General features: G+C 55.3%; 1 protein-coding gene across 1 annotated transcript; it reads right to left on the bottom strand.

Moving 5' to 3' along the window:
• Positions 1 to 1,857: 1,857 nt before the first annotated feature.
• On the bottom strand, positions 1,858 to 20,522 carry LOC109251798 (uncharacterized). The gene is made up of 5 exons (XM_019423688.2): positions 20,361 to 20,522; positions 19,697 to 20,037; positions 5,625 to 5,858; positions 4,421 to 4,704; positions 1,858 to 3,189 (listed from the first exon to the last, which is right to left on the bottom strand). Exons 1-5 carry the CDS (start codon positions 20,520 to 20,522, stop codon positions 3,131 to 3,133), a joined length of 1,080 nt encoding a protein of 359 aa, XP_019279233.2. The 3' UTR covers positions 1,858 to 3,130.
• Between the last annotated feature and the right edge of the window lie 205 nt (positions 20,523 to 20,727).

Raw genomic sequence — 20,727 nt, 5'->3', positions numbered from 1 at the left:
GAGCCAGACTGTGTTCCCCAGAAAACGGAGCACTGATAACTTAGAGGTAGAACTTCAAGGTAGAGAGAGGGGAGGTAGAGAAGTTTGGGAAGAAATGCGAGGTGATGTGTAACCACACAGTCGCTGCTTTATAACAGACCACACAAGGAAAACGTGCCTCCAATGGTCCAAGGGAGGGAGGAGAGGCATTTATGCCCCCATCGCACGTCCTGTGGCTCAAAGTATGGGAACTGACTCCCTGTGTGCTTAAGGGTTGCATTGGTGGCCCCTTCGGTGGCCATTCGGGAGCCAGACCCTTTACCCTGGGATGTGGCCTGGGAGGGGTCAGCTTCAGTTGTGGCACAGCCATGGTAGAAACAGAGCAAGCAGCCAGGAGTCTGGTGCACAGGAGGAAGATAGAATCTTCAGGGGCACACAAGATACATGCGAGGCACCCACATTCCAGGTGTGATACAGCTGCATCTCTGTGCCTCAGTTTCCCTCACAGTAAAGTGGGGACAACAGTACCTCCCCTAGGGTTGTTGAGAGGATATGAGATCGTGCGCGTAAAACACTTAGCAGTGGCTGTCCCTGCCTCCCTGGAGGTGAACTGGACTGGCCCTTCGTTGACTGCCTGGAGAACTTGGGAGAAGCTTCGCTGAAGGGTGAGGTCCTGGCTCAGCTGTATCAGCCAGGACTCCCAGTGCAGGTGGCTCCGTTGAAGGAGAGGAAGGCCCAAAGATGCATCTGGCTTCCAGACAGCTGGACCTAGGGATGACCCTGAGCCTGGACCTAGGGAGTTGACCCCTGTTGCATTCACAACAGGCACTTGACCTCCAAGGGCTGACCTCAGTAGGAGAAGACCAGAAGGCAGAGGTGGGGCGGGAGCCCCTGTGAGAGGAGAGGCTGGACTAAGGGCTTACCCACTTGTCATCCTCCGACTTCTGAGACGGCTCCGTGATTGGTCCCGAGCCCGAAAAAATCAGGTCTCCAGTTTGGGCTGGAGCAATTTCAACTGTAAATCTTCATACAAGCTTGCTCAGTGATTGTCAGCTCATATAGTTCTGGATGCATCTTTATGTTTGGGGAAGCAGAGTCTGGCTTCCTGAATGCAGTCTGTTTATGAGATACAATCTCTAACGGTGGAATCCGCAGGGGGAAAAACAAGGGCCACACAAAGGTGAGGAACACGGCTATAACTCATCTTGACCGTCCCTCCTGGCCACGACGTTCTTGAGCACAAGAGTCCACGAGCTCCCAACCCAAGCAGTCCAAGGTCATTTATTAAGGAACACCCAGATACCTGTGCTACGTAACTGCCCTCCTCGTGTTCCCCGTGCAAGCCGCAGGACCCATCAGCTGTGTGACCTTGGATAAGTCATTCTACCTCTCTGACCCTTAGTCTTCTCCGCTGTAAAATGGGACTGATGTCTAGGCACAAAAATGGAAACATAGGCACACACCAAGACTTGTGTTCAATGTCCAAACAGCTTATTAAAAAAAAAAATTTTATTTTGAGAAAGAGCCCGAGAAGGGGAAGGGCAGAGAGAGAGAGAATCCAAAGTAGGCTCTGCTCTGTTAGCACAGAGCTCAACACGGGGCTTGGAACCCACAAACCATTGAGTTCATACCTGAGCAGAGACTGAGATGCTTCACTGACTGAGCCACCCAGGCGCCCCGATGTTCAAAACAGCTTTATTCGTAATAGTCAAAATCTGGAAATAGCTTAAATGTCCATCATTGGATAAACGGCTAAGCCAACTGTGGTACATCCACACAGTGGAATTCTTCTCAGAAATAAGGAATGAACTACTGAGGCACACAACATGGGTGCCATCTCAAAGACCTGCTGAATAAAAGAAGCCAGACACAGAAGAGTAAACACTAAATGATAATATTTATATGAAGTTCTAGAAAGGCAAAATTAATCTCTACGACAAAGGCAGGTCAGTGGTTATTCAGGGTAAAGGACTATAAAGGGGAATAAGAACTTGAAATGTTCTACATCTCGACTGCAGTGGTAGTTACCAGGGTGTACACATTTGATAAAATGTAGGACTTGAGCACTTCGAATGGGTAGATTTTATTGCATGCAAAGTATACCTCAGAGTTGATTTTTTTTTTCTTAATGAGACCAAAGAAAAACACTGTTTTATTAGGCTCCTTTCTATGACAGAAACCCCACTTAGGATAATTTTAGCACAGAAGAAACGCATTGGCTCATATAATCGGGTTAATCCAGGAGTAGAGTTAGCTTCAGGCATGGCTCAATCCAGGGGCTTATGGATATCTGCACAGCATATTCTCTCCATCTCTGAGCTTTTTCTTCTTTGTTGGCTTTGACCTCAAGCAGAGAACAGGATGGCCGCCAGCAGTTCCATCAACCTGGCAAATCCCACAAAAAAGCAAATGCCTCTTTCCCCGTAGCTGCTGCAAAACCACCAAGGGGGAGTCTCCATGTGTGTCCGGGGATCCATGCTTGCCTCTAAAGTCGAGGTCGGGGAGAAGTGGTCTCCTGAGGAGGCATTACCCAAAGTAAGGGTCGTGGACTCTGGGTAGGGACAGCTGACAGATGGCCATTACATTTCTCCATATACCCAAGGGGTGGTGTTATCACCCCTTCCTACCTCCAGACACCTCTGCAGTGGCCGGGCCTCAGGAACAGGGCCCAAACTCATTCAAGGCTCAAGTGTGCTTTGCTTCAACGTCACGGGCCTGCCTGTTAGTTAGATACAAGAGTCCAAACAGAAAGCGAGCACTAATCTCTTCCCCACCAGCCAAGGCAAACAGAAGGCCCTTCCTGCCTGTGCTGGGCTGTCTGCACCCAAGGAGGCTGGCGGGGGAGGGAGGAGCTCGGCCGCAGCTACTCTGGCCCGGGCCCAGAGGGAACGCCTTGGAGTTGACGGCGTCTGGACTTGCAGGACGAGCATCAAGGAAAGGAAGGAGTCCTCCCTGGGCTCTGGGTCTCGGCGGGCCCGGCCAGAGAGGAATGCAGCATCTCAAGCCAGAACCACGATCCCTATGGGGTCCGGCCAGGGCAGGACAGCCAGAGAGGAAGCGGAAGGAAAGGTCACCTTTGTAGAGATAAGGACGGAAGGCACTCTCCGACACACTGAGACCCAGACCTCACTTCTAGAGCAGTGCACCTATATTAAGTGAGCATCTTCTCTGTGCCAGACATCTCCCAGGGTTCTCTGTGGAAGTGTCCTCCTGGAAGGGGAGAGAAGGGGGAAACAATGACTTCATTTTTGCATTCGGAAGCCTTGTATTCAGACACATTTCTAAAGGGCACTCTTAGGCCCATCAAACAAATGAGGCAACAGACTCAGAGATGGGGGGCTTTACCCAAGGCTCCCAGCTAAGTGCCCCTGATCAGACTCCTGGGCCAAGGCTTATCCTTCCCCTCTCCCCAGCTCCAGGAGCTCAAAGCTCTTGCCTCTGCCCGGCTGTGAGTTGAACTGAGGTTATTTCTGACCCAGGTAAGCCAAGGCAGCTTAGGGCTACCTCCCAATCCGGCCCCCAAGGAGTACGGGCAAGAAAAGCCTGAGCTGAGGTCCACCACCCTGTTTCCCACCAAGGTGCTGGCTGAGTCTGCCTGCCCAACCATCCTGTTTTCTGGGAAGCAGGTTAAATGGATGGCCTTGCCAAGAGCGTATACTCTGCCGCGGAATAGCTGGTGGCGGGCAGGGGGAGAGACAGACCGAGGGAGAGAGAGCCAAGGCCAACAAGGGAAGGTGTGGCCAAGGCTCAGGCCCTCAGCGCCCGAGAAAGCCCGTGGGCCTGGCCCAGCTAGGCTCTGGGAAAGCAGTGTTCTCAGTTCCTGGCTCCACCCCTCATGTTGGAGGCAGGCTGGCCGTCCGGCTCTGCAGGCTGGTCTAGGAACAGCTGACGGCTTCCTGGAGCTCGCCATGAGCCTGCCCGTGAGTCCCCTGCACTGGCAGCCTGCCCAGGTGGCCCTCAGGCCAGGCTCCTGGAGTCTAGCTCTGTAGGGAAAGGAGGAGAGGCAGGGACAGCCTTCCGGAGACGTAGGCACCTCCGGAGGGGGTCCTGACCCTGAGGGCTGCCAGCTCAGGGCAGGGCCCAGATGAGCAAGCCCCATGCAGGCTTTGTGCCTTCCTAGATACCTCTGTCCAGGCCGGGAGCAGGGAACCAGGGGCCTCAGCCACCCGCCAGCTGTCACCTAGGCCACACGGCTGATGTGTTCCGAAAATGAGGTTAAACCGTGCCCTGCCCAGGGCTGGGATCCTAGGCTGAACTGGGGCGGCTGTGGGTCCAGGCTGGCTGGGAGCACTCACATCAGGGAGACCAGCCTCTCTGTGATGCAGATACCCACCATGCTCCGTGAGACAGCAGCACCCACCCACTCACCTCCCGAGACCGGATGACCAAAGTGTTATGATATGCTTGTTAAAACCGTATACTAATTATAAATACTTACTACCGAAAGAGCACTGGCAGCGGGAGTCCAAGGCTGCAGCCCCGAACCCCAGCGCTGCCCTATCCTTGGCTGTCTCTCCCGGTGAGTCTCCTGATCGCTTTTGCCTCACTCCCTCCATCTGTAGAATGAGGATCAAAAGAGGGCTCCGAGCGGCAGAGAAAATAACGAACGTGAAATTCTGCCAACTGCAAATGGTCACATCTCCTCGATCAGGCTCTGAAGGCCGGGCTGCCAGAATCTCTTCCATCTCTAGCTCGTGGGTGCGTGGCCAGAGAGTTCTCTGGATGCTTAACAGAATCACCCGAGGAAGAGAAGACCAAGAGACCAGTCCCTGGGTGCTCCCCTATCCCCGGCCACCCAGATCCAACTGGCCTTGCTGGGGAACAAGCAGGCCCTGACGTGTTTGTAATGCTCCCCAGATTCTGAGCGCGACCAGAGTCTAGAAGCCGTGCGGCAGCCCACTTAGAGATCAGTGAGGACAAAGCCTGCATTTCCAGCCTCCTCACCAACTCCATCCATCTCGGTTTAGAAGAGAGACCTAGTGTGGCTCCACTACCCGCCACTGACAGCTCCGGGCTTCCTGGCTGTGGGCGAGCTCCTGCCCGTCCCACTTGGCAAGAAGAAAAGAGAGACTCTAGCTTCCAAGAGCACAGGGCCATTGCTCAAACGGGTCGCGAGCCTCACGCCTTTTAAAAAACCCCAATCCCGCTAACTGGGTGGGGGGTATACGCGCATGGGGGAAAAACGCTGGAAGGCTCTGTTTATTAGCAGACGTTCTGTCTAGGTATGGGCGTTTCTGTGAGCCTTTTCATCCTCCTGTATTTTGAAATGCTCTATGGTGGAAGGCAGTTCTATTACAGTTGGGGGGGAAAACAGTATTCAGTTTTATTTTTCATGTATTTCCTTTTGTACAAAATTGACTTTTTTTTTTTGTTTTATTTTGCAAGCTTCTGGGGTAAGGAACAAGGAACACACTCAGGAACAAGGAGTTTGGGCGGGGGGTGGGGGTGGCAGGGCAAAGGGGCCTCAGGGACGGAGAGCTGATTTAGAGGTAGCAAATGCTTAGCTATAAGGAATAATGTATCATCCCGTGTCCACGGTAGGTGGTGAGAATCTCATTTCTTGAAAGACCCATCCACCTCTTACCAAGAAGGGATAAACATCACTCCAGACCCCCCCCCGACTCCCACCTCATGTTAACCTTTACCTTGAAGTTGTCCCTTCTCCTGGGCAGATCTTAATGCGGACACTCCTGAGCAGACCCAGCCCTTTAAAAACGGTCTCTGGCAGAGCTGGTATAGAGGCATGGCTGGGATGACCAGAGCCTGGGAGTAAGGAGCCCGAAGGAGGAAGGCTGGCCAGAAGGATGATCACGTGGTCAAGGTCCTGCAAACAGCCATCTTTTCCAGTGACGAGGGCTTGTAAGTCTGTACCTAGAAACCTAAGAAATACCTAGAGGGTTCATTTCCCTTGCTGACCCGTGAGGTTGATGAGTCCTGGGGTGGACCAGAGGGTCCTGCTTGCTGCCTGTTCACCTCCCTGTCCATCTATGGGCAGGCCTTAGCTGTGGGGGGAAGGTTCTGGTGCTTTGGGATCTGGTGACAGTTTTGCAAATTGGCATTCCTGGGTTGAGCCGGATATGTCACAAATTGGTATTTCTTCTTGACCATCCCCCAGCACGCAACCCCTAAACCCACCCAAGACAAGGCTTCGGCTCAGCCAAAATACCTGTGGGGTGGGCTGGTAAAGGTGGGGACGGGGCCACCTGCTGAGAAGCGGGGAGCCAGAGGAGGTGAAACAGGGATAGAGAACATCCAGCCAAGAAAAAGCAAGCTCTGGGGGCACGGCAGGGATTGGTTGGGGGGGGGGGGGTGGGGGTTGAACTTGAATCCACTGGGAGCGTATTTTCAAAATGGCCAGGTAACTGGCTCCCAGGGAGTTCGCTGAGGCTCCCTCGGTTTTAAAGGATAGCTCAGGGGCGCCTGGGTGGCTCAGCCGGTTAAGCGTCTGCCTCTTGATTTCGGCTCTGGTCGTGATCTCATGGTTCGGTTCGTGAGTCAGGCTTTGCGCTGACAGCACAGAGCCTGCCTGGGAGTCTCCCTCTCTGCCCGCTCCCCCCTCCCCGCCCGCCAACTGGTGCACATGCACTCTCTCTCTCAAGCTAAATAAAACAGTACAAGTTCCTGCCCAGGTGCCTTCTCCCCTCCTGCCCCTAAACAGTTCTAACTTCTCAGGAAAGGTGGGCATCCCACAAGCCCCACACTGCTGCTCGCCCCTAAGACACCCCTCCTTGGGCCCTGCACTTGCAGCCGGGGTCCTCTGAACCGCACACAAACTGGGGAGACCCTCTATTCTTCTGAGTTCCAATCTGGGCAGGACTATCTCAATGCCCAGCCCTCCCCAATCCTCGACCAAAAAAAAAAAAAAAAAAAAAGGAAAAATATATGTAAATCAATGCATCGGCCCAACAGAATTGTTTTAATGATTCGCTCTCAAGAGGATGGGGGAGGACATCCCAATCTGACCCCGGGAAACCCTTCCTGTCCCGGAGCGGCCAGGTGGGTAAGGGGTGGCTTGGCAGCTGCTTGCCCGATGCACACTGCAAGAACAATAAGGATTTTTAGGGGCATTATGACTGAGTCAGAAAACACAGCTGCCCCTGAAAGTCCCTCATTTTTCTTGCTGTCCTTGAACTCTCTCCAGGTAAGTCGGCAGTCAACCAACCCGCCCAGCCCAGGGGAGCCGAGGTGGAGTGGAGGGTCCCCTCACCCGACACTGGCCCACATCCCAGGGGGCCCTGGGTGCTCTGTGGCGGGTAGGGCGGCCACCAGGTCTCCACCGCGGCACAATTTCTCCAGTGCCTGGCCTGGCCGGTGGCCAGCCTCACTGGCCCCATGGCACACCCGGGAATGACCAGCCTTTGCTGCACCCAGAGCCAACTCTCACCCCAGTGCTTTCTGCCCAGGGAGGGCCGTGGAGCGGAATGGAAAGGAATCGTAAGTGGATGAGGGCAGTCCCAAGAGCTAGGGAACGCAGGAAGACCCGGGAGAAGGGTCATCTGGCCCGTGTCTTCACATGGGGGGCGCGGACGCCCACCTTGCAGAGAGACTGAGCTCCTGAGAAACTGAGTGGCAGTCACAGGCCTCACGCGGCATTGAAAACAAGACAGGCAGCTCCAGGCTTCCTCAGAGGCCAGGCCAGGACCAGGTGGGGTGGAGACCGGGGCTGGGGGTGTCAGGAAACCTGGGGGGAGAGCTGCTCGGCTCTGGAAGCTCTCTTGAGGAACAACTGGAAAGACTCAAGACTCTAACGGGAAGCAGGAACTGAGCTCTGGTTGTTTCCCGCCGGCAGTCACGGCTTTGGTTACCCTGTCTCTAAAATGGGCCCAAAAGGAACAAAGCTTCCGGCAGCTCTCCCCTTTCAGAAAATAGAGAATTGCTGCTCTCTTGTGTAAGAGGCAAGGGACATGAAAAGCCGGCGGACACGGACCCTCTGTCCGTGGCAGGAGGCGTGAGGGTGAACCCTGAGACCCAGCACGCCGTGGGGGGGCTGCCGCGTGAACGGGGACCTCAGTCCAGCATTCCCCATGCCCATCCTGCCCACTTCATCAGAGGTGAGCTCTAGAAGAGGCAACAGCGTCAGGTGGGCCTAAGTAGGAACACAGGTCCCCAACCCCCTGCAGAAAGAGCCTGCGGTGGGCAAAGATGGCTGGGGTGTCCCTGATGGTTTTCAGATTCGAATCAACCCCCTGACAGGCTCCGTGGGGAAGTGCAGGCTGGAGGAAACGGGGAGTGGGGTGAGGGGATGGTCAGAAAGTGGCCAAGAAGGAAGAGGGTGGTGACCAATTTTTTTTTTTCTTACGGGAGGATGAAAGGGGCTTCCAGAATCAGAGCCTCGTTTACAGTCCTTCTCTACGGACCAGGCTGCACAGGCCTCCAGGGCAGCAGAGGCTCCCCCCCACCCCCGACCCTGGACCTTTGACTCCTGTGAACTTCACGGGCCAGAATGCCGCCCATCTGTGGAATGCCACCCATTGGTGGCTCACTTGTGCCCTGAAGCCAGGCCATTCCACCGAGGGCCCCAGCTCAGCTGGAACCTGCCCAGCTGGCCACTGGGAGCTTGCCCCACCCAGCCTGACCTGCACCCACCCCTTGGGGGCCTGTCACCAGTCACGCCGTGCCTACGCGACAGGCACCCTCTCAGAGCATAGGTGGCCCCGCCACCACGAGAGCCTAACTCACGGAAGACAGCCCTGGTGCCATTATCTCTTCACTTGGAGAATGAAAGTTCCAAACTTCACTCCGAGCTTCACTTGGAGCGTATATCACCCTCTCCAAATAGTTTTCCCCCTTCCCCGCAGACCCCAGGCCCCCTGGAAGTCGCCAGAGACAGCGAGAATCCTTTCCCTCTCGGAAGAACGGCTGGAAAGTGTTGGAGGGTGGGGGTCGGTCCAGGGTCAGACGGCAAGTCCTTGTTCAGACTGAGGCACCGTGCGCCCAGAAACCCAGCTGCCTGGCTATAGCCTCACCCTCTCCCAGCTATGTTATGACAATGGTCCCCTCACCGGCCGCCTTCTGCCCTAACCAAGATCACGGCCATACACCCCCCCCCCCCCCACAAAACCCAAGCTGTCCCCCACACGCTAGGAACAAGGCCCTCTGAACTGCTCAACAGCGCGACTGCATTGTGCTTCGCCCACTAAGAAGCCCCAACCCTGTTTGTATGAGCTGGTCCTGCTCACACGGGGGGACTGGGGTGCCTTGGCCCCAGTCCAGTGGAGTAGAGTAAGGGGGTGAGACCCAGCACCTTTGATAAGCTATGTAACCCTCGGCATCAGTCGGCTCCTCTGCAAGATCAAGGTGACCACCTGGTTCATGGGATTAAAGACGTTCATTCCTCTCAAAGGCTGAGGACTATACCCCGTGCAGAGCATTCGAGCTGAGTGAGTTATTGTTACCCATTCCCCGCTGTGTTCTCAAGACTCAGCTCACCTCTTCTGGGTGACCCTTCTGGCCCCCCGGCCCCTTCTTTCTCCCTGCTCCCCCCGACTCCACACTTGTGAAGCTGCTTCACCCACTGGCCTCCCAGCAGCACGGTCCTGAAACCACGTACACCCAGTCACACGCACGGATTACCAATGCTGGCTCCAGGGCCCCAGTCTGCATTGTATGACAGGCTCCTTGTTCGATGCTCGGGGACACCCAAGTTTAAGAAGCACCGCTCGAGGCCGTCTACTCACCACGGGACAGGCGGCGTCTGGCCCCACTGTTCAAGAATGAGGTGAGGTTGGGGCCCCAGGTAGTGGCTAGAGGACCCCCCCCCCCCAACCCCCACCTGCCCTGCCAGGTGTGTGAAAATGACCCACTTGGGCGTGGCTAGCAGCAGAGCGCATCCATTCCTGGGCCTCGGGCCTTCCCTGAGCCTGGCCTGTGCTGATCACACGTTGATGACCACGGGCCTGGCCATCCCCCCTTGGGGGGTGAAAAGCCATCAGGGCCTCCAGAGGAGCTGCAGAGTGAGGAGGCTCCACTCTGAATTTGAAGTCCCTAAAATAGCCAGCAACCCACAAAACCATGGTGGAAGGAAAAGAAAGCCAACCAGAGTTATCAGCCCTTGTTTGGAATTTGCTTTAGAAAGAAAAGAATGTGCCAGTCCCACCCAACGAGGGAAGGAAGTGGTCAGGCAGAGGGCAAGAGTCCCAAAATGTGTTGGGGGAACCCCTCCTCCAGAGAAGCTACTGGGCACAGACAGGGATGCCGGGGCCTGCGGCAGGGGCTGGCTGGGACGGTCTGGCCCCGGGGCCTGGAGAGGCCAAGCATGCTTGAGTCAGGGGCCAAGTTTCCCTGAAGAGGGAGCTGGGTAGGGCAGGAAGAGGGATGCTGGTGCTCCCAGCACCCAACTCGGGAGTGGGCTCCGTGGGCCCTCCTTCCAACACCTACCCAGTCAGCCTCAGGACAGTTGCTCTGGAAGTGGGAGCCCGAGGGCACAGCTGGACTGGAGCCTTTAAGGCAGCAGAAAGCCTTCCTGGACTCCCTGGCCCCACCCACCCTCACCGGCTGTTCACAGGCTGGGATGAACAAAGCCAGGAGACCTGAAACTCAGCTCTCAGAGTCCCCAGGTTTACGATAACCAATGTCTCTGAGCCAGAAATTCTTTTGCTAAGAACACCTCAGCTCCTAAATGCTTACACTCACCCCTTCAGCTCCCCCCATGCCCAACAAACTCTCCAGCCCTGCCTGGCCTGATGCCGACTGGCCAGCATGCCTTGGGGTTGGCTCAGCACCCCCAACACTCATCAGTGGGTGGAGGCCCAAGTGCCCCTGGGCAAGGCTGGCCCAGAGCCTGAAAGCATCTGTCCACACAAATACCCACTCCGGCTAATGAGGCTGGTCCAGGGAGGCAGCGCCCTCCTTTCCTCCACAGTTCCAGACCATCTGGAGGAGCCAAAGCTGGGCGTGGGTTCTGCCATCAGAGTCACAAATTTTATCTCTTAAGGGAGACTCCACGGGGGAGGAAAACAAGACAAGGAGAGAAGGCATACAGACGGCTCAGCTAACAGTAGGGGAAAGAAGAATCTATGTTAGGGCACCTGGGTGGTTCAGTGGGTTAAGCGACTGACTCTGGCTCTGGTCATGATCTCATGGTTCATGGGTTCAAGCCCTGCATCGGGCTCTGTGCTGACAGCTCGGAGCCTGAAGCCTGCTTCGGATTCTGTGTCTCCCTCTCTCTGCCCCTCCCCTGCTCGCACTCTGTCTCTCTCTCAAAAATAAACAAACATTAAAACATCAATCAATCAAAAATAAAAAGGTAATGAGGTATACATACCACATGTTTTGCAACACCCCTAATTAAACACATTCCTATCACGCAGTGAAACCCATTGGATATTCACACTCCCCAAGAGAAAATAGACTCTAATGGTCTCACCTCAGTTTCGGTCAGGTTTTCCCATGAAATGAGTTATACCAACAAACTTTTGGTTTTCAGTTTTTTGTTTTTTAGGGGGGGGAGGGGGAGTTCGGAATTTGGGGCAAGGACTGTGGGCCGGCACCAGTAACAGCCACAGAGTACAAAAGCTGGGTCCCAGCTCCATTCCCTGGTCTTGGCTGCAGGTCCCCATCCCTGCAGACGGCCCAATGGCCACAGGGCACAAAGCAAGCACACTCAAGGCATGCAGAAAATACGAACTGAATGAACTATCACCAGAGTTTTTTCCCCCAAAGAACAGCCACTAACATCATTGCTGACAAATGTAAAACAGTGGTACTTAAACCCTGCCTTCATCTACCTGTTCCAGTGGCAGGAGCAGAGAGAAACTGACACAGATGAACAATTTTTCCAACTTCATTGATCCGAGTCAAGGAAAATAAAACTGTTGTCTGCGCACTGTTGCTGCCTGATGGGCAGGTTCACAAGGTGTTTTGCATGGAGCAAGTGAGGGGGTGGCAGCCAAAACTGAAAACACATGATTTCTTTCCTCTTTGTGTGCTTGCTCAGAACCTCCCTGCAGCCCAAGTTCCATTTGGAAATCTAAAATAATTTATCTCATCTCTAAAATAATAATTTTCCACTTGGAAATCTAAAATAATGTAACAGCTAATTAGAAAAATGCACTAATTGGGTTATCTGGTTTCAGATGTTCTAATTATACTCCTTTGGAGAAGCAAAAGCAAATATTATTTGTATGTATATGTAATTTAACAGCACTTCTTCCAAAGAGTGTAAAACATCCATAAAGTTTAAAATACCAAAACCCCTCAAGCATTATGAAAGAATATCTCCAGACACATTATGTATAAATAGTGGAATCATCTACAAAAACGCAGTGCTTCTGCATTAAAGGGTGATATCTGAAAAATATTTCAGCAATAACTCCCATCAGCTGTCCTGATGGGGAATTAAGTGGGGGAATTAAATGGATCCCCCACCCCCTTTAATACAACAGGGTTTCAGCATCCTGAAATGTCATACCCTCTTGTTTCTTCATAGAGCACTCCTACAAATGACTCCCAGAAATTTCCCCATGGCCTGAGATTTCTACACCCCAAATTGGGAAAGAGGTTCTGGACTCCACTCATGAGCTCTGCCTAACCCGGCACTGGCAGATTTCTAGGAGGGATTTTACTCCGATTGGGAAATGTGTTTAGCCCGACAAAATGTCTGGGGTAAGAAGGTAAGAGGGGACGCTTGTGTAGATGGGGGTCTGCACGCTAGAGGGCCAGGGGAAGGGCATCCCTCCCGGAGCCCACTGCCTGGAAGGCGTGGCCAGCGACGGTGGGCGGAGCCACGCAAAACCTCCCAGCCAACCAAAGCTGCCTGAGACCTCCAGGACTATATTTAGTCACGGCTGACTGCCCTCACGGGGAGGGGCTTGGGGAGGCAGAGAACCGCCACCTGTGTGCACCAGCGCCCGCAGCCCTGCCACCGTGGTGCAGACGTGCTGGGGCACCACGACTCCTGCTGGAGGGGACACAGGCATCCTCTCTGGTATTTCCTCCAGCCCTCGGCAGGACACGCGCTACCCATCTGAAAAATACCGTTTGTCCGACAAGGAGGGGACCGTGCTGCGGACGCATGCCCTGGCCACAGGCAGGGCTGCGGAGGGCACCAGGCGTCGGCACTGACAGGGGCCGCTCAAGTTAGTTTCACTTTCTAGTTTTTATCCCGGGCCACCTCTCACCCTGATGCAAGAAAATATACTCTTTTGCCACGGGAGAAAAATCCTCAAAAATGTTCCTTGTCGTTTTCTTTTCTTCTCTAGCTCTCTCTTTTTTTTTTTTTTTTTTTTTTTCCGAGGACACGTTTTTTTTTTTTTTTTTTTTTCCGAGGACACGGTTTTCCTCTGAAGACCCGGTAACAGGCTTTGGTGAAAACCCCAACTACGTAACTTCGGTCCCCCAGGCTGTTTAGCTCTAATATGATTACACATCTAAATGCAATAAACGGGGCAAAGTGGTATTATTTTTCTGGGAAAAACCAACATCATAAAAGGGTCTTTATTGAATCAAGGGCCCGAGAACTGTTCTCTTGCCTAATTATGGCTCCCAAGTGAATGAGGCTGGGTTTCCAGGCAGGAGTCCTCAAAACTCCCCAGCCCAAAGGGCAATGGGGTATTTGTCACGACTTGTCTAATTACAACAAAATCCACCGAAAGGACGAAAGGGAGGATGCCAAGGTAGGTTGGCAGTAGCCCCTTCCCCGACTGGGGCGCTGGAAACAGGCCCAGCTGGTTCTCCAACCTATTTCTATTTTAAGGAGCAGCCCCTTCCCCCCCCCCCCCCCCCCAGCCCCATCCCTTACATTCAAGTCAGGGTCCTGGACCCTGCCCCTTTCCACTGTCAATGCTTAAGTGGTTTTCCAGCATCCAGCACTGCCCTCTCTATCCCCATCTATATAGAAAAGGCCCATTGTCGAAACGCGATATTTTGCCAGATGGTTTAACGTTCAGTGATTTGGCCAAGGTTAGTGTGCGCCCAGACCTGAGTGACAATGAATGCTTGCTATCACCAGACACAGAAGGAGAAGGAGAGGCAGGGGGAGAGGGAAAAAGACTCAGGCCAAGGGAGGGTGAACCCTCCACACTACGCGGCTGGGAACAAGTGGTCTGGTTGACTTTTCCCAGATACACAGTGGTCTGGCCAGGCAAGTTGGAGACTAACATTTTGCTCATATGCAAGTCCTGGTTCCAAGTATCTGTTTAATCGCCCTCAAAGTTCCAACAGCAAAAAAAAAGACATTTTTTTTCATGTTCTTAAACCTACAACATCAAGCTCTACAGGAAGGGGTTCAAGAGAATGTTGTCCTCACTCTCCCACTGACCTGTTCCCTCACAGAAGCTGGAGCACAGTGATTGCATGAACCCACCCCTGGTAGAGTCTGGGACTTCTCCCTACACCCCCTCCACAAGGGTGTACCCAGCATATCTCCCTCAAGAAGCCAGCCCCCCCGCCCCCCACCCCTACACACACAGTACAGCAAGGACTTAACTTTTCTCCTCTCCCAGTATTTTCTCCCCAGATATTAAGCCAACAAGTAGCTTGCCAGCCTCAGGTCATCTTTCCTTGACCTCACCGGGGTTTCCTCACTGGCCCTACAGGCCCTGGGTTCAACTATGGTGTCACTTGAGAACAGTTGTGTATACTCCCTGTTGCCACGCACCCGGCCTTTCACACAGGTATTCTCTTGTGATCCTCTGATCCTACAAAGTAGGTGTGTATCATCACATCCAGGAAAACTGAGTCCCAAGAAGGCATGTCACTGGTCCAAGGTCACGCAGCTAGTCCACAGGAGAGCCTGGTTTCCAACCTTCCCTTTCCCCAATGCCTGCCTTCAGCAGGAATGGATTTTGTCCTCCACCAATCTCCAGGAAAGCCAGATGCCAACAGCATATGAGCAGTAACTCTACTCACTTGTTTTCAGGAGAGTGGAGGAGATCTACCTTACGTAGTACATGGAGAAAGAGAAAATTGAAGACCAGAATGAAAGTCTCAGTCATTAAGAAGGAGAGGCTAGTTTTTCCCTTGAACCCCACACACCCGAGGGCAGAAATCCAGTGAGAGGAAGTGAGTTTCATGAGAATGAACCACAAAGTCTTCACAGACTGATCCAAATTTCCCAGCTGCACATCTCCGAGTCTTTTCCCCACCCCTCCCAACCAGAGCCCCAGGTTCCAATCTTGTGCCCTCCTCTGTTCCTCCGGGCCCAGAATCAATGTTAAGGCTACAAGGGGTGTATGCTGTATTCAGTCCAATCCCCACTTGACAGAGAAGGGGGCTCTCAGGCCCAGAGTGGCAGAGCAGAGATTAAAATCAGGCGATGGTTCTTCCACACAGCACCTCCCTCTCCAGTTCTCCTGGACAGCAAACACAAGGGGTCTGGCTACAGGCGATTTCAAAATTCCCCAGATTTCAAAATTCCCCAGACCGTGCCAAAGGGAGGAGGGAGCAGCGCAGTGGGTGAGAAGTCACCTGCTCGGTGTCCGTCTGCAAGCCCAGCCCACTGCCCATGGCCAGTTGGGACTCCTAAAGACTCTAAAGCGCTGAGAAAGATCACCGTCTCTCTCAATCACTGGTTTGAAATTCAAAATAAAAACATCACTGAGCCATAAAAAAAAAAAAAAAAGTATAAGGAAGTCCAACGACATTCTGATTTTTATTTCCTGGCTGAATACTCGGCAGCATTTTTTGGAACATCAACTTATTTCCTTCCACCCCACCCCCACTTTGATTTTGTACCCTGCTTGACTGGTCCCGCTAGAGTTGCTCTTAGCATGCCCGCTGGGTCAATGAATGGGCATTGCCAAGCTGTGGCAATTCACCTTTCCTGGGGACCTTTCACGAAGTGGCTGGGTGTATGGCTGAGCAGATGTTCGAGGGGGCCACATGTGCACATCCGGGGTACTTTAAGTACTCTGTGCTGGCTAATCCAGCCCCATCCACCGCCTGTTCCACAGCTCTCCGTTGCCGGCTCCCAACCTGGGAAGCCCTACTGCACCAGGAAGTGGCCATCAGATGCTGGGGAGCCCCTCCCCTCCGAGCCTCAGCCCCAAGAGGACTCCCGACACCCCTCGGCTGCTCTCAGAACCGGAGTACAAACCACAGAGGGCAGCCGAGGGATTGTGCATGTCTCACGGCCGTAACCCTCGCCCGGCCCGGTCCCAGGCACACGGTCAGTAGACAAGAAAGGCTGAGACAGGGGAAGAGGTTCCCAGACCTCATCCCCACCTTATGATCACTAAGCTGCTGTTCCCAGGAGGTTAAGTAACTTGCCCCAGGCTACACGGCAGACACCGTACAAGACCTTCCAACCCACTAGACCACAAGCCTGAGGTCTCAAGTCACTCCGCTTGCACCTTCTCAACCACCGCGTATACTCACGTAGATTCCAAATACGAGAGCCAAGGAGACGAGGACCAGTCAAAGGTCCACTGGTGTTATGCCAGGCAACGAATCTACATTCTTCCTATCAGCCTCGCCACAACGCTACATCGTAGTATCGAGCTTCCTTCACGAGGGGAAGAAACGGGCACAGAGCAGTTACTTGTCAAAGGCCGCTCAGCTGGCAAGTGGCAGTCAGGATTCCAAGTCAAGCCCCTGGGGACCCAGGGTCCATCATCATGGCCCTCACACTAGGCCGCTTCAAGAAAAACTCTTCCTGGAACCCAGACTGCCCCTTGCTTCCGGGACCTCTTTCACGGACCTGTCACAGAGCAGGAGTGCTGTTCTTTTGTGGAGAAGAATGAAGACAGGCCAAACAGTCACCATCGTGCTCAGAGAGCCGCAAACTGGCCTGGAAGGAAAATCCACCCCGTGCTGGAATGAGGGCCACACATAGCGCGAAGCAAGAGACTGAACGCTGACCTCCACTAACGGTTCCAAAAGCTGGGCTTTGGGCAAAGGTGCACCGAAGGAGACCTGGGCCACCCCCAGGCACGGCCACCTGTGAAACCCCAGAGGTATTTCTAAGTATCAGAACTCCCAGAGTTGCTAGGACATTGGGAGCCGAGATGAGAGGGGTGGCTTCTCCGAACACCTCCCTTGCCAATCCAATCCGGCTAAACAAAAATGGATCTCCCATCTTTCATAGGTTGGGATTTGGTTTGTCTTTAAAAAAGAAAAAAAAAAAGCCACAAGGGCAAGGTTATTCACCAGGCTGCAATCTACTTAAGAGTTGAGGGAATCCGGGTTTCCTCCCAGTAGGCAAGACCAGGAGTCCAGCTGGATTTTAAGTCTTCCATGGGTCTCCCTGGGGGTCTGGTTGAAACCCTTCCCTCCAGCCAGCTTCCCGAAGCCGGCCCCAGGGCACAAGGGCCTGCCCCGGAAGCCGCTTTCCCAACCAAGTGAGGTACCGGGCTTACAGGGATGGAGGGGGTGGGGGGAGGGGCAGAGGAGGCGCCAGTTTCAGGAAAACTAGAAGAATTCAAAAGGGGACAGCGAAATCAAAAGGCTCTCAACCGAAGCACAATTGCTAAATACGACGGCTTAAATCAAAGCACAAATCAGCTGCTGGAGGCCAGGCCAGGCCAGCCCACTGGGTAGCTGATTCAGTCACATTTTGCAAAGGAAAAATCCCAAGAAGGAAAAACGTAATCACTCACTTCCCCCGAAGAAATGAAGCACTAGGGCATTTCCTAAAAATCCCTAAAACCCCGGGTCAGCCCTGGAGAATGGGGCATAGCCCGAGGGAGAATTGCCGGCCACCTGAACCAGGCCAGGGAGGCCACGGACACCGACCGACGACTCCTTATGCCCGTGTTCCCAGGATTTATGTCCCTGATTCCCGTGTCTGTCCCCTCTGGGGAGGGTGCAAATCAGCCAACTCTGCCAGCTTTTCCGCATCTCATCGCTCCAGCCCAGTTCTGCGCATGTTTTATGACCACATAACATTCTGGAGATTTCCACTTCATTTACTTTAAGATACGCATCCCCAGGGCCGGGAGAGGCATTGGTTCAAAGGGAGAAATCTGTTTTCCCAACTTGGTTCAGTACTCCAAAGAGAGCACTTTTCCCTTAAACAGGGCAAGGCCTCCAGTCCAAGCTCCCACATCCCGCTCCGAAACAATGTTGCCTCAAAACTGAGAGTTTGCACCTTGCACCTTTAGATAAATGACCAACAGACTTCTTCCCATAATTGTGGCATCTGCACGTAACAGACTAGAGCCTGCAGGACAAAGCTCACCCTGAGAAGTGCAGGCCAGCTGCAGTGCTAGGCTTTGTCCACCGCTGGACCCACAGGTCCAGCCTTGCCTCAGTGACCCCACAGTACATGGGCTCCCCTCCACATACCTCACCCCTCTGTTCAGGCCCCCCGCATGGCCACCCAAACAGGGACAGAGGCCACGCTGGGTTCCCGCAGAGCCAACTCTACACTAAGCCCACAGAAGCCTGTGGAGAAACCTTCCAGATGGGGTCTCTGCACAACTTCCAGAGAGGGGTCAACCCGGCTGGGCTGCTTTCTCCCTCACCCTCCTCCCTGCTTCTAGAAAACTCTCCAGTTTTCCAAAGCCAGGTGGAAGGAGGCCCAAGGTGCCCTGTTTTGTCAACTTGCCCTTCACACAGTTCAGGTCACCTGGCGGCGTGTGTTCCCAAATGTTTTTCCAAGGCCCCTACGGCCAAGATAGCCAAAACACAATACAAACAAAAACAAACAGAAAGTTCCAACACCCAGCAAACCTGAAGTCTTGGGGGCTGGTGGAGCTTTTCTTTTGGGGGGCTAGAAGCAAAGCGGGTAGAGGGTTTGAGGGAGCCTCAGCATAAAACTTGAGGACTCAGAGCCGTCAACATTACCTTGCACAGATCAAGGAGCAAAAGGACACTCCCACAAAGATGTACCTTTAAAGAAAGGGTGGTGGAAGGGAGGGGCAGGGGCGTCCCCCTCCACAGAGGCTAAACCTCCACATCCAGGGCCATCTCCAGGGGGCAACTCTAGAAATCGGGTGATCCTCCCCACTTCCAAGCTCAAGGCAGCCGCCCTGGAAAGCGCGGCAGGGCAAGCCCTGGTGGGCTGTCTCTCCCCCCCGCCCCCCCCCCCCCCACTCCACTCCACGTCCGCCCTGGCGGGAACCGGCTCCACCCGAAGAACACGGACCTGCCACCGATTGCACATAGTGACCAACTTAAAGTTCTGAGCACGTTCCCACCGTTCCTGCGAAGCACAGGGATCCCTCGAATCCGCTCACAGAGCCCGCGCCGTGGGCCCCTCGCTGCCCCCTCTCCAGTGTGGCCCCGGGAGGTGGCCCCTGGCAGGAGTTCACACTCCCGCCTGAGCGCTGAGCTCCTGCCGAGCCGGCCTGGAGCTCGGAGAAGCTGCCGGTCCTGGGGGCCGAGGACTGGGACTTTGTAGGCCAGTTGAACCGACACCCTCATCTCGCCCGCAAAGACCCAGCCCTCAGCTCCCGCGCGTCTCCGAGGTCGGGGTGCGGGCGCGTCCCCGACGGGCTTCTTCGGGCTGGATCCCACCGCCCGCTTTCCAAGGCGCTCTGCTCAGCCGACGCTCCGGGTTTTCCCCAAGCGGTGTCCGCCTAAGAAGGCACCCGCCCCGCCCGACCTGGGCCCGAAGGCTCCGAGACCAGCCCACGAAGGGTTACACGACGTTCGGTGCCGCGGCCTCCAGGCCACCGGGCGCAGGCCGAGGGACAGTGCTGGGCGTGGGGGAGGTGTGGGGACCCAGCCGTCCCCGACCCCGCAACGCCAGCCGAGAGCGCGAGAGTTACACGCTGAGAAACTTCGCCACGATCCCACGCCGCGCCCGCGAGGCCCAGCTCCGCGCCGCCTCGGTTACCTGCGCTCAGATCTGCGGGGCGCAGGGCCGGGGCCGAGCCCCAGGCGGGGCGCCTCCCACCGCAGGCCGCGCCCTCCCGCACCGCCGAGCCCGCTCCGCCGCCGCCGCCTCCTCCGCCGCCGCCGGGGGTCGGGGAAGTAGCTGCGAGCCGGGCCCCACGCCCCGACGTCCCGGAGCCCTGTGCGCGCCGGACCGGGCGCCGCGGCCTCGCTCAACCTGCCCGGACCTGGGGGCCGCCGCCGCCCCCTCCCCAAGGGAGCGCGAGCCCGGCGCTGCGGGGGAGAGGAGCGGGGCGGCGAGACCCCTCGAAAGTTGGGGGAGTTCCGCTCGCTCGCGCGGCCCTAGCTAGCTCCACGTGCTGGTGACACATCAGGAAGGCTGCGCGCCCCGCGGCTCCGGGCGGGCGGACGCGGCCAGCGCCCGCCCGCACCGCCTCCCTGAGCCGAGCGGACGGCGCCCCGCCCCGGTCCGCCCTCCGCCCGCCCCTCGGCGGCACCGCCCCCGGCCGCGGCGCCCGCTCCGGGCTGCGGCACCCGCGGGAAGACACCCGGGCGGGGGTGGGAGGGTGGCCTGGGCGCCCCTCTGCCCGGCTGCCGGAGCCGCCCCGGGGATCGAGCCCGGACGCTAGCGGCCCGACAGTTTCGAGTGCCTTCCTCCCAGTCACGCAGCCCTTCCCGCCCCCGAGCTCCAGTAATTTTCCCTTTTCCTCCTCTGGCCGGTCAGAGCGGCTGCCGGCGCGTCCTCCCGCGAAGGCCGGCGCGGAGAGCCCCCTGCCGGCCACGCTGCTCCGGTGGAGCTCCCCTGCGGCTGGCCTCAACCTCCCCATTTGGAACCCGGAGCCCGCCTGGCGTTCCCTTCGGGCTTTGGTGGTCAACCAACGAGATGATAATAAATGTAAAGCGCCAAGCAGGGTTACCAGCAGCGTGTTTTGTTGATATGTGAATGGGTTTTCTGCCCTCTTCCTACCCCCTTCCAGTTGCCTGCAAACAACCTCTTTGGCTGTGCTTTCTGAAAACCTGAGCTCCTTTAGG

This window comes from Panthera pardus, unplaced genomic scaffold (genome assembly GCF_024362965.1).
Source record: "Panthera pardus isolate Hobbes unplaced genomic scaffold, ASM2436296v1 HiC_scaffold_3, whole genome shotgun sequence".
NCBI lineage: Eukaryota > Metazoa > Chordata > Mammalia > Carnivora > Felidae > Panthera > Panthera pardus.
The sequence above is the reverse complement of the archived record's forward strand: the minus strand, read 5'-3'. Positions and strand labels throughout refer to the sequence as shown.